Genomic DNA, 13,532 nt, shown 5'->3' with positions numbered 1-13,532 from the left:
TTAATGCATAGCAATTTAGAGTTTTTTTTTTTTTTTTTTTAATTTTTGGTGAAAAGAGCATTTTAAATTTACATAGAAGGCTAAGGCGATGTTTGGGTGAAGGATGCAGAATTAATAAGCAATGAATCCCAAATGTTAGAGACCAAACATTAGAAATGCACCAGATGAATATTACAAAAACATGCCAGTTGAATTTACAAATAACTACTTGGAATATTTAGTCAATTACAAATTGCTCTTACGTACCCTTTTGTAATGATCATGCAGTAGAATTTTTATCTCTCGTATCTAATGTTTTGAAATATATTATATCCTCAGTTCGCTTAAATCTGTTAGGACTTCAAAGTACCTCACTCAAACATATAACATCTTAGCATTCTAAAAAACATTAGTCATTTACAAAATACTTATTCATTTTACATTGGCCATCTCGAGTCATAGAGGATTAAACGTAGTCCTTGGATATGTTTTAGCCCTTTAAAAAATAAAAACTACTTTATGGCTAAATCTTTCCATCTCCGATCATGTATGAGCTATATTTTATTTTTCTACATATTTAATTACTTTTTAGGGCCAAACTTAGCCTAATTCCTTCAGTCCAATTCTCTTCTCTTGGTTAGAATAATTTCGTCAGTTTAAGGCTAAGTGTGGTCTAGAGTCCTTGGCTGCAAATGACCTTAGGCCTCCCCACCTAGGCGCTAAGCTCTTGTCTGCTACCCGACTAATGCTTAGCGCCTTTTGTGACTTTACCATAGTGTTCATATCACATTTCTAATCGAGGTAGGACTTACATGTATTGGTGGGTCCTACCTCTATTAGAGAGGTAGTATAAATATAATATAAAAAATATGATAAATGTAACATTACTCCAAAAGAATGGAAAGGAAAGGAGATAAGAAATTGATAAAATAGTGAAAGTATTAATTCTAATTGTTTGAAATGATGACTTGTGTCATCAAATATTTGAACATTAATATCGTCAATATTTGAACGGTCATTAGCCGTGGCAATTGGAGTTAGTGATATTGTACGTCATTGTGATTGAATTGGTGAGCATTTTTGCTCATCATCATAAACTATAGTATATGTTCATCATACACCTAATTATCTACCACGTGTCATTTCACTTATCATTTGATTAATTTTTTTCCAGAATCGAAAAAGTAACATTTAATAATGTGAAAGTTAACTAGAACTATGTGAAATGACATGTGGCAAATGATTAAGCGTATGATGAGCATACACCATAGTTATGGTGTGAGCAAAAATGCTCCCGATAGTTTTGACATTTGACAAAAATCATCAAAATTAATTTACACCTGAACGCAATTGAACAACTGATTTTGCCAAACTTTTGTTAAAGAAATTGTGAACAAGTGAATTTAGGCAGTACATGATTTACTTTACTAGAAAGATCATCTGACTATATTTTCCTTTGCTAGAAGAATCTAACTATGTTTGTGCCATATATTTGAGGTCTTGTGTTTGATTGGTCCATTGTTTCAATATATTTTGAAATCTTAAAATTTAAAGTCATATTATGTTGGCCAAATACACACACTGTATTATTAAGCTGTTATTCGAAATTAAGGGTGTATCATTGAGTTATATGTACTCGCCAACACTATCCAAAGCTCAATGATACCAATACCTACAATGCATGGATGTTATCAACTAGTAGTGCAGTTTAGTGGTATTCATCTTTAGTTATAAATGAGAGGTTTCAACTTCAACTTATTGCGCTATGTTTGAAACATAATTAGTGATGACCCATTGTGACCCCATCCCTCTCCTCAGGGTCGAAAATTCCCTTTTTAGAAAAATATATTTTTGTTATCTAAAACTATGCAAGGATACTTGTGTTAATTATTAAACGAGAAAGTTCATTAAAAATGAATAATTAAGCGAATACTTGGGACTAAATAGTATAATTAATGGATAATGTTAAGAAGACTAAAGTTGCAAATCAACTGATATAATTATTGATAATTAATTAGATTATATTATTTAAGCATTAATTAACGTCCTTATTTCTATTAGTCCACATCATTTGGTAAGCAAATTTGTTTTAAAATTTTGGTTAGTTGTCACGCAGTCGTCAAACGCGCCTCATCATGCTCAGCTGACAATTAGCCATATTTAGCATGCAGCACCACGGAATATACCCCGTTCCGTCGGAACCCTAAACCTGGCAACCATCCTTAACACTCCGTTTTAAACCGGACAAGACCACGTGGCGGTCATGTCAACCATGGCCCACAACCCACGGCCTCTGGTTATGTGGATACATTCGATGGCTCTCTGCCCCAGTTGCTTCATCCTCCTCTCTCTCCTCTATCATCATCATCATCATCATCATCTTAAATCTCTCTCTCTCTCTCTCTCTCTAATAATTCCGGCTATTTCTTTGTCAGATTCCGGCCAACCCTTTCTTCCTCTTTATATATACCTAACCCCCTCCCTCTCCTCTTTAGCTCTCTCTCACATTTCCACCTCTCTCTCTCTCTCTCTCTCTCTCTCTCTCTCTCTCTAACTGCTCCAGTACCCACCCGCTCCCATTACACATTATTACTACTTTATGATCAAACCTGGTCCATAAAACTCCTCAATGAATTGGGCATGAGAATTTAATCCTAACCAATCTGACCACATTTTCCAAAACTAACCACAATTCTTCACACCCCAAATATATTATTACCCATCAATTGTTTCCCCTTCGATTTCTGATCACATCACTTGATTTCAGAAGTGCCCAAAAATCTGTTTGTGTTTTGTCTCTGTGATGAACCGAGCTTTACCCGAGATGTTGAACTGTATGAACGCGCCGGGGACATTTATAGCCGGAAACTGTACCGACATGACGGTGCTGGAGAGGCAGAGGGCCCGGATGAAGTGGCAGCAGAGTGACCATCATGATCAACAACAGCAGCATATTCAGTATAATTTTGGCGGGGGCGAGCTTAGTGGGGTTTTCTCCCTTCCAATTCATGCTCAGGGGCTTCAGGGTTTTCTGAGTGGTAACCGGGCGGTGAAACCCGACCCGAGTTCCGAAAACGGGTGGGCTGAATTGGGTTTCGGGTCTTGTGGGTTGGTCATGAATAATAATGGCACAGCAGGGTTTGAAGGGATGGGTAATGCTCTCAATAACAACATCTCCAGGACTTTTAGCTGCCCGCCCACTGTAGCCACCGAGAAGACGTCCGGCGACACCGTTTTGTCTCAGAAGCTTAGCTTGCCGGCAGGGAAAGAAAGCTTTAAGAAGAGGAAGGCTGATAAGGTGCAGATCAATAAGGTGTGCCCTCTACGTTCAACTTTCTAATACACACACACTCTTATATGTTTTAGAAATTGTTTGAAAGGAAGAATTTTAGAAATTCCAATTGTTTAAATGATCAAAATCACATAACGACCATATATTGATCATATTTAGTTATTTGCGACATATTTGATTGGTACTAAGTTTCGTTTTTTGTGTTGTAATTGTGTTTCTGTTTTTGGGATTTCTAGGCTGCTGCTGCTGCAGAAAGTGATAGCACAGAGAAAAGAACAAAAAGTTGTGCAGAAAAAGGGGACTCCAAGATCACAGAGCAAACCAGCACCAAGAACAACGACGGAGAATCTTCTGGTGATACTTCAAAGGACAATTCAAAAGCTTCTGAGGTTCAAAAGCCTGATTACATCCATGTCCGTGCGCGGCGAGGTCAGGCCACGGATAGCCACAGCTTGGCTGAGAGGGTGAGTAGGACATTTGGTGTTCAAATTTATATACAAATTTTACTGCGCATGGATCTTGTTCTTCGATTTCGTGTTATTTATGCCATGTGTTGGTCTCATGATCATGCAGGTGAGGAGGGAAAAGATCAGTGAAAGAATGAAATATCTGCAAGATTTAGTACCGGGGTGCAACAAGATCACTGGCAAGGCCGGCATGCTTGATGAAATCATCAATTATGTTCAGTCTCTTCAACGACAAGTAGAGGTGACATACATTTGATCTTTTCCGATCATCGGTTTAAGTACTTCGTTATCTTTTTATTGTTCTGTATTCTTAAACGAATCCTCTTCATACTTAACAGTTCCTGTCTATGAAACTAGCTGCTGTGAATCCGAGGCTTGACTTCAACATCGACGACTTGTTTGCAAAAGAGGTCAGGAATCTCTTTAATACTATAAGACCAATCAGTTTTTATAGATATCCCAATTACCATTCGTTTCGTTCTCGAAAATTGGATGTGTGAAATTGCTTAAAATGGCTTATGAGGAAAAAATGTTCTTAAGAAAATTATGCTCTTTACTCTTGTGGCGAACTAATGAAGACTTGTTTGTCCAAAGTTCCGTTACTTATAGTCCCATTTCGCTTCAAATCAGCAGATGTTTCCTACGTGTGCGGCCAACTTTCCGACGATGGGGACGTCATCAGAAATGACCAATTCTGTGTATCTTCAGTTGAATCCAATGCAACAATTGGTTTCATCTTCTGGGTTGGATATGGGGTTAGATTCCACTGATTTGGCACTTCGAAGAACCATAAGCGCTCCGAGTTCGATCCCCGAACCATTTCTTGACACATCCTGTTTCACTGTAATGTCTATAAAAGCTTGTGTCAGTTATATAGACTGTAAAAGTTTAGCAATATTTTGATTGAAAATCTTACATGCAACCTGCAGCAACCCCAACCTACGGCAATTTGGGATGCTGATTTACAGAACATTTTCGATGTGGAATTTCAACAAGGAAGATCATCCTTTCAATCGCAACCATTTACAGGTAGACAGAGCTAATCTCTCTCCTGCATTCTCATACCATTTCCCATGACTCCATTTTTGTAAGATAAGAATTTTTAGATTCAACCAACTGTGGTAGAGATTATGGACCACATAGACCCACAAATGTCTAATGATTTTGCTTAGGAATTTAGTAATTCCTTTCTAATGGACTAAAGAAAGCTTTCTAGATGTATATGCGGGTTAGGCCAATCGACCAGAACAATGTCTTTGCCTCTTTGCACTCAAGTTGAATCTCTCGTTCATATATTTAGCATCGATTAAAGCATCTCTTTCTAAATGTTATCTGCTTTTACTCCTAAATCGATCAAAGGTAAAGATTTTCTTCTTTTTCTCTGAATGATTAAGATCTTGCCTAAACATTATGGATAGAAAAGGGGAGAAGTTAACGGTGTGGTGCAATTAGAGTCTGTAAACCACATAATGGTTATCACTACTAAGAAAAAGTTTAGGCTCCAATTCACTCAATCAAATAATGATGGTGCTTTTGATTGTGCAATCAATTTTTTTTTTTTTCTGTTGTATTTGGAGAGGGAAAATTAGGTGAATAATTACTCTCATGATGTTATTTTTGCAGGTTCCATTGAAGATAGCAATTTAAAGATGGAGATGTGAATGAAACGTCACTCATTTGATTCTTGGAAGAGTTTACTTTGATGCATCTGATCCAGATTATTTTTTCTACTCTCTTTAAGTACATAACATATTTATATATATATGTTTGTATCTATACCTGCAACATAGTATGAATAAAATAAATTTCCCACAAAAATCATCCATTGTCTGTTAACCAAATTGTACTAAATAAGGTTGATGGATCAAGAAAATGGAACCATAATAACAAGTTTAAGACGAAGAAGAGAACTTTCTTGCCACGGTGGCATGCACCGCTGTTTCTCTCTTCCTCTCCTACTCTAAATCCTAAACCCTAAACTCTGATCGTATCAGTAGATTCATATGCGCCAGGGCATATGAGAACAGAAATAACATAAGTGATATAACGTCGTGACAGGTAAGCTTTGATGGTTTCACAAACTAAATTATCCTCCAATTGAAGTGAAAGACAAGTGTTGATAGCCACCAGCTGTCATGGGATTGGAAAATTTGCCAAATCATATTTGTAGATTGATGATGGAATGCAAGTTGTCCCTCTAATGGATGGAGTTGAGAGACAAGTTCAGGCAAGCACTAGATGTGGACCGACCCAGCTCCCTTTTGATAGCAATAATAATATTTGGTGATAGAGACCTAGATGATAATACACTGGCACAGTCCTGAATTCGATTTCTAACATTGGTGAATCGCATGATAGGTGGCTACGGGGAGGACTGAAATGCTCATGTAAGTCTTTTCCCCGAAAGGATGGACAACTGCGGTGAAGCCACCAACTAGTCCCTTCTTCTCCCTCTTTTTCCCTATGCATTTCGTCTCCATCTTTTCAACTGAAAATGAAAACCGAAAACCAAAAACGAAAAGTGCTACCAAAGGAAGATGAGTACATGGATAGGTCCGTGGACCTGGCCTCATCCATATGAATGATCTCCTTTGATTCTCTTTGTTCCTCTCGATGGTGAGAGATGATCTTGCCTTTCCCATTTCTTGGGTCCACTACAAATTTGGTGTGGAAACATTTTGCTATACTAAATCTTTGAGGTCTCTTTGGTCACCTTTCACTCACATGGTGCCGTTTCAAGGAGTGAAAGCTCAAAACCTATAAAGATTCTTTCTGCATAGTGCAAATATCAGTGCAACTCTAAAAGCTTGTTTGGAGCTGCTCAGAGCTCCCAAGTTTTGTCTTTTTCTTGACAACAGGAATCCAAAATGCTTACCATGACGTACGACTTCAGAAAATGGTTACTTGTGAGAGGTGGATAAAGATAACAAAATGTGAACACTCAACAAGCTGGTAAAGACATTTTTGTTCTGACTTTTGTCCATAATTTGGATGAATCTAATGTAATTATCTTGTAAAAACAAGCCGGTGGAAGACATTTGACTTCATCTCTAACCAGAAGAATAAATGTTTTTGAGACTCCTCTTTTTATTTTTATTTTAGAACAAATTACCAATGGTCATAGATTTTTAGTTAAGGGACCATTGCTCCCATTAGGTTAAAATTTGAGGGACCATTACTATATTTTTCTCCCTAGAGAATGAATCATTCATTTCCACGCCTACTTGGAAACTTAATATATAATAGAGGCATTCGTCGATTTGCCCCCTAATTTTCCCTCTCAACTTTAATTTTGGCCAATTTCCCCCATCAACTCTCATAACTAGTCAATTTCCACCCTGCTGTTAAATTTTTGAATTTTTCATCTATTCTTCGATTAAGTATGTCACCTGCTACCCACGTGACTGCCTTTAAAGGGCAAAAAAGTCATTCCCTTGACACCTATCTTCTTCATTTGCTATGAACTTTCTCTTCTTCCTTTTCTCCAAGTCGAGCCTGTGTTAGTACCACCAGTGCTCCACCGGCACGATTTTCTTGACGAAAACCAAAAGAAATAACGGTGCTCCACCTATATTTTACATCAAATTCAATTGTCTTTTCTTAGTTAGTTCCTTATATTTTTGAGCTATTTACTTTGTTTTTGTGTTTTGTGGGATTTGTCAAGCAAAGAAAAGAAAAATAGCACAAGTGGAATTTTAAGTAACAAATTTGTCAAAACTGCCTGTGCATATCAGCTGACTTTGGAAGCAAGTTGCGAACAGCTTAGAATGAATTAGAGAATAAGCCTTATATGCTTGGAAAGCTACAGATGTCTAGTTTCTGGAGCATTTCACGGATTGCTAATATCATGTTTCTAGAAGAAGTTATGGCCGTTTTAACACTAAAAGGTTCCCAAGAGACTGAGCAGTTTATAACTGACAAGAAAGCATTGAAAGCAATAAATCCAATAAATCTAGCAGCCAAAACTGATGCAGCCAAAAACAAGTCAGCTGACACCTATTCAAATATCAAAGGAAATGGAAAATTAAGTGGGAGTAATGGGCATAAAAGCTACCTAAAGAGTTACAATTGTTTTACCATTTCCTCTCACTTATTGTCATCACTAAATGGCTATTAGTGGGGTGAGTTATAGAGAAGAAACTGGGGCAGCAAGCAAGAACAAAAAGGCTGCAGGTTGCAGTGGCAAAGGTGGAAGAAAAAGAGAGAGAAAAGAAATAGAAAAGAAAGAAAAAAAGAAGGTTGCAGGTTGCAACGGAAAGGAAGGAAAAAAAGACAAGGCAACATCGTTGGGAAGGGAAGGAGAGGAAAGAGGAAATCTTGGCATTCTCTTCTTTTGGTTTTATCTTCTCAAACTCATGTCTTTCTTTTGGTTTTATTTAAGGATTATGTGTAACTAATTTTTAGTAGTTAGGGGCTGTTTTGAAGCCCTGAATATGATTGCAAGTTTGTTATGACATTCCGTTTGAATTACTTTTATGAATGGATGAAAACTGGTTCACTACTTGTCTCATTGATGAATTCTTTATGTGTTTTCTACGGATGCATACTTACTAAGCATATCTAGGATTCTAATGCTATCAATATGTGTGTGTCTGCCCTTATCGAATGAAGACCTACATATGTTCTAGAGTAGTACTTGTTAATTACAATTAACATATGAATCAATTTGTAGGATAAGTAAGACAACACTAGTACTTACAATGCCTTGTGATGACTCAAACTCTTTTCGTTCTTAATGATTTCTACTTGTTAAATCTATGAACACACCATTCTAGATTGCATGTTACGGACTAAATTAAGTTGAAAACGTCATTCTCTTAACATACTACATAAGAAAGAGTAATAGGTTGAGTTCTAACATTGAGCCAACTTGAGCATCTTCATCTGAAAATAAAAGAAATTTGAACGAAACATAACATGTTTGTATGATTATTTGGTGGTGGATAGCAATTCCCCTAACTTGTTTTTCTTAATTCGTGAACTTCTTAAAATATGTTTCTGTTCTGTTTTTGTTCGATTTAATTTAAATAGCAAATCAACTCCAAAAATTTGTGTGAGTGTAGCTCTGTGTGTTTAGTGTCTGTATATAAAATTTCGTAGACTTTAGCTAAGTATAAGTCGGTCTAATAATTATCTTTCGGTGGCTGGTCAATAGGGACAGTAACCCAGGTTTTGTAACATTTTAAGTAGTTGGATAAAACAATCTTCTACGGGAAAGACCCTTATTTTCATATGCTACAATTGACAAATCTTAGTGTTAATAAAGAAAATCAATAGGACATTTGTGTGCTACTTTGTGGTGTGCTTTTAATCCTATCACACCCTAAGAGTGCGTTTGTTGCATTGGACTATCTCAAACTGGACTAAGTTCAAGGACTAAGCTAAACTGGCTTAGACTAAACTAAGCTAGATTAACTTAGAGAAGAGTTTGGTGTAGTGTCAAACTACAAGCAGAATAAAAGATGTTTTTTTTTCTTGTTTTTTTTTCTAGATCACACGCTCTCTCTCGAACACTCTCTTTGAAAATATGTTAGCTTTTCTAAAACACTCTTTATAGGATTTGCAATTTGCGATTCAAATCTGGATTTCGCTATTCGAATATGGGTTTTGCAATCCAGTGAGATCTGGGTTTTGTGCTTCGAGTGACTTGCGCAGATGTGTAGAAGATGAAGATGAAGTTGTGGTTGCAGAGGCTCTATGGAAGGATTATCAGAAGAGCCCAAATGGAAATGGGTGTCTGCCAAGGTCGTCCGCATGCCAGGTTCTATGTCTTTGTCTACCGGCAAGGGCCTAGGCAAGCTCAGAGGTGAATCGGATGACAACGAGAGCAGAGACAGGACGCGATGCTATTCTGGAATTTGAAACGAGGAGATGATGCAATTCTTGGTTAGCGAGTGTAGGCAATGGTGGCACGAGGACGCATCAAAAGTCTTAGGAGTCCCAAGCAAACGTACCCTAAAAGCCCTCAATCACCCTTAGTTTTCTAGCCCTCAATCAACAACTGAACGCCCAAAATTCAAAATAGAGATAGGGAGGAAAAGGAAAAAGTGTTTGAAGCTTCTACATTGTAAAAGCGGTGACCAAAATTGGGCTCTGGGTTGTAAATCAAGATTGCAGGCACACTTCACTTTCTGCACTCAGATACTAGTAAAAGGAGTGGAGAATTACATAACGGGAATATATCCGAAGTTGTAGGTAAGAATCTTTCATTCTTTTCCTAACACAGCGATAAAAGGAGTGGAGAATTACATACCAATATCTGCTAACAGGATTACTCTTCTATATTTTTACTAGCAGAATCTACTGAACTGATTCAGGTTGTTCCATGAAATGAGATCAAGACATCAAGCGATGAGGCAACACTCCGGGAAAATCTAAATAATCAAAGATCTTGATTCTTAGTCTTACAGCTACCAAGTTCCAATTACGCACTACATACAGACAAACCAGAAAGGTACTAAAATAAATTACACAGCATTAATCAAGGACCAAACTGTTCTATACATACCATGAGTTCCGCTAGCTAGATCATCGACTCATCTCCAGCTTCTGCCAATTCAAGATACAAACATATATGTTTCAAAAAAATTTATGTGCAATTGACTTTAAGCTGGTTCAATTCACATATAAGATGGAAAATAATACCTTTCCCTGGAACGATTACAACTGGAGCTGATTTACAGTTGCGCATGCAATACTCGCTCACACTTCCTTTTAGTACACTGAAGAAATCCCAGCAATAAAAGTGAGTAAATGAATTGTGTGTTTGAGATTGAAAGAGGAGGGGTACCTTTGAATGAAGCCTCTGCCTCGGGTACCTAGGATCACAGCTGCTGGTTTTATTCGTTCTGCTTCCTTGCAAATTACCTTACCCGGATCCCCTTCCACAATCCGGGCAGTACTCTTTACCTATTTCCATAAAATATTGGATGTAAAAAATTCCAAATGCAAGAAAATAACCTATAGTTGGTTTCATAATTGTCCACATTATTTACCTATAGAATAACAGAAATATGTTCTCCCCACAAATTTGTATCGTCAGATGTTTATATTACCAGAATACGAATATGAAATGAGGCATTAATCGATAACTCAGATTCAGAGTATGTAGGAATCACACATGTTATGTTCTCAGACAGTTTGGCAAGTCAACATTTCATGATAAAAACAGTTCAAGCTGCGTTGGGGCATTCGTTATTACTGTTATCATGCTATATCGGCATTATCCAATTAATTCAACTAGATTACACTTATCCAACACAACAATATACACCACCAACAGTCAAAACAGCAAATCTTACTTTACTTGACAAATTGCAATGGCCAAACGTTGTTTAATCGCAATTTTATGTGCAACTTTGGATGCCCCAAATTAGATCACCAACAGTTGATGTATAAAATTTGACATGGCTAATGTTCCACACATGATGGAAAGGGCCATAAGTTACGCTTATACCCACCATGGCAACTTGAAATGCCTCCATAGCAAGCTTCACCATAAGCTCCTCACTTGCATTGTAAACAATCTCGTTTTTCACATCTAAACATGAAAATATAACAAGAGGTTAACTCAAGATAATCGTGTAGGTGCTGCGTGAAAGGATCAAACGTACAACATGAGACTCGTATACATCTACGGTTTGAATAAAAACAAATCTTGAATGTGACAGGTCCTATGAGCTCTCTGGACACGGACAACGGGGTGGGACCCACACCTCCCACCCCATGGTAAATGCAGAATCTCAGAGGACCTGTCACGCGAAACATATAAAAGACATACAAGAACATGAAGGCTTGTAAATGAAGAAATGAATTAACTGGAAACAGCATGAACGAGATGGAGGGTATCAGCGAGCCTGCAGAAGTGGATGAGGGCCCAATCGAAAGCGTACTTGCTGTTGGGGCCATGATCCACAGCTATGATAATGTCACGGCCTCGCTTTCTCTCCAGCTTCTCTCTCTCGAGCTCCGCGATATGAAGAAGCTGCACTTCTCTCCAACTGTAAACTTCCTCGTCCTCCTTCACTGTCTCCAACGCCATCACCGTATGAGTCGCAGAACCGAATTAAGGATGATTTTAATGATGTGGGTTTCTGATGGATTCAGGAGTTCTGTTGTCGATTTTGGTTGTGTTGGGGTGTTTTGTTCAGGTAATCATGGCCCGCGGTTTTGGTGCAAAACCGCCAGGTAGGAGACTGGTTTTGGTTGGCTGTGCTGTGCGCGTGGATTCCATTTCTTTGCTTTTCGTATTTGGCTTGCCTACGACCACTGACTTTTCTTTTACGTTTGAAATGTCGTATGAAAAATCTATTTATTTCAACTTGAATAATTCAGACAAACGATGATCATGTCCCAAAAAGAAGAAAATTAAGGATATATTTTTTCAAACGTTGTTTAATCGCAATGAGTAGGATTTTTTTCATCACTTCAATTATTTTACTGGATAACAACTTCAAATTCTTGAAGGAGGATCTTTTCTGGATTCTGTTTATGAGAATCTGGAAGATGTTTTAATCATGTTTATTTATCGTTCGATTAAAAATTATTTTAAATTTTAAATTTTATATTTAAAACTGAACATAAATAGTACTTAACTAAAATTAGTCACATAATTTACGAAAAACAACACGATTAAAAAAAATCTCCTGATCATCATTCCAAATTCTTCTCCATTTGCGAAATTTTGATCCTTTTAATAAATTTATGGGTATTTAATTAGAATTTTAAGTAATTCTTTAAAATTCTACATCCTATTTAATTAGCATTTTAAAGTAATTTATTAAAATCATTAGAATTTTAAGTAATTGTGTACGTGGATTTTAAATAAGTTTCTAATATTCTAGATGCATGTAATTAGAAATTTATTTAAAAAATTTTAAAAAGTTGAGAAATTTAAGAAGTTTTATAGTACAATTTAACCATTTATAAATCTCACATCTTCTCCTGATATTTCAAAAGAATTGAATCAAAATCATACGCAAACTCTATAAACCAATTAAACTTCATCAAAATCTATAAATTTATAAAATCTCTCAAAATCTCAATTAAATATACCCCCAACCAAAATCCAGCAGTATTATGGTCAAAGTTCAAAACCCCAGCATATGACTAGTCTAGTTCAAAATACTTATGATTAATTAAGATTATAAATAGTTCATTATATTGGGCATTAAAAGTCATGTAATTAGGCACCATCCGCAGACCAAATGATATCAAGATTCAAAAGAATCACATCAATCGACTAGTAAAATTTGTCACTCAAAGCTTGGCAACTACGTTTATTTTCTTGATTCATTGAATTTAAAAACAACCCATTTCCCATAATTTAAAATCCTCGATTTTGACCATTTTTCCACGAAAAGTCGAGGTATTGAGTACATTTACTAACATCAACTAGGAGTAAGAAAAACCCAAAGAAAAAAAAAACCTAAAACAAATGAAAACAGAAGTACAGAAAGCAGGAAAAGTTCGAATTCAAATAAATAAATAAATGAGAATAAACAGAAGGAAGAAGGTGCTCAGAAATATTATGAATGGATGAGATAGTTTCTCCTCATACAAGATCAGATTAACGAGATTATAAATTTCTCATCATCATCGCACCTCCTGCCTCCTCCTACAAACCATATTAATAAAACAAAAATATGAATATTTACCCAGACGCACAAACATTAATATGCAGATGAAAACAGAGAATCGGGGGTTTGGTTATGGAGGCTCAGAAAAGTGAGTGAATAAGCAGCTTGGTGAATTAGGGTTTCCGTTTCTTCTTGTTAGTATTTATAGCGAAGAAC

At 36.7% G+C, this 13,532-nt stretch overlaps 2 protein-coding genes and 1 non-coding gene across 7 annotated transcripts; 1 reads left to right on the top strand and 2 right to left on the bottom strand.

Annotated features, from left to right (window-relative positions):
• The first annotated feature begins 2,318 nt into the window (after positions 1-2,318).
• On the top strand, positions 2,319-5,556 carry LOC103966999 (transcription factor bHLH63). 2 transcript variants are annotated; one of them, XM_009380240.3, is made up of 7 exons: positions 2,319-3,292; positions 3,508-3,735; positions 3,845-3,979; positions 4,077-4,148; positions 4,369-4,581; positions 4,668-4,767; positions 5,362-5,556. In XM_009380240.3, the coding sequence occupies exons 1-7, from the start codon at positions 2,783-2,785 to the stop codon at positions 5,397-5,399; spliced, it is 1,296 nt and encodes a 431-aa protein (XP_009378515.2). In that variant the 5' UTR covers positions 2,319-2,782; the 3' UTR covers positions 5,400-5,556. The 2 variants fall into 2 exon arrangements, with proteins under 2 accessions (XP_009378515.2, XP_009378517.2); XM_009380242.3 differs by having other exon boundaries at positions 2,321-3,292; positions 4,372-4,581.
• LOC103967009 lies at positions 4,460-11,984 on the bottom strand. 4 transcript variants are annotated; one of them, XM_048581118.1, is made up of 6 exons: positions 11,557-11,984; positions 11,199-11,278; positions 10,529-10,647; positions 10,384-10,460; positions 10,247-10,287; positions 4,460-4,588 (listed from the first exon to the last, which is right to left on the bottom strand). In XM_048581118.1, exons 1-5 carry the CDS (start codon positions 11,777-11,779, stop codon positions 10,262-10,264), a joined length of 525 nt encoding a protein of 174 aa, XP_048437075.1. In that variant the 5' UTR covers positions 11,780-11,984; the 3' UTR covers positions 4,460-4,588; positions 10,247-10,261. The 4 variants fall into 4 exon arrangements, with proteins under 4 accessions (XP_048437075.1, XP_048437077.1, XP_048437076.1 ...); XM_048581120.1 differs by lacking the exon at positions 4,460-4,588 and adding an exon at positions 9,340-9,589; XM_048581119.1 differs by lacking the exon at positions 4,460-4,588 and adding an exon at positions 9,884-10,112.
• Positions 11,985-13,254: 1,270 nt separating this feature from the next.
• Positions 13,255-13,340, bottom strand: LOC125475857. The gene has a single exon (XR_007257245.1). It is a non-coding gene; the product is annotated as a small nucleolar RNA U30 (small nucleolar RNA).
• Between the last annotated feature and the right edge of the window lie 192 nt (positions 13,341-13,532).

This window comes from the organism of the source record quoted next, unplaced genomic scaffold, assembly GCF_019419815.1.
Source record: "Pyrus x bretschneideri cultivar Hongxiangsu unplaced genomic scaffold, Pyrus_bretschneideri_v1 Contig16, whole genome shotgun sequence".
Lineage (NCBI taxonomy): Eukaryota > Viridiplantae > Streptophyta > Magnoliopsida > Rosales > Rosaceae > Pyrus > Pyrus x bretschneideri.
Note: the sequence above shows the minus strand (reverse complement) of the source record. Positions and strands in the feature narration are given on the sequence as shown.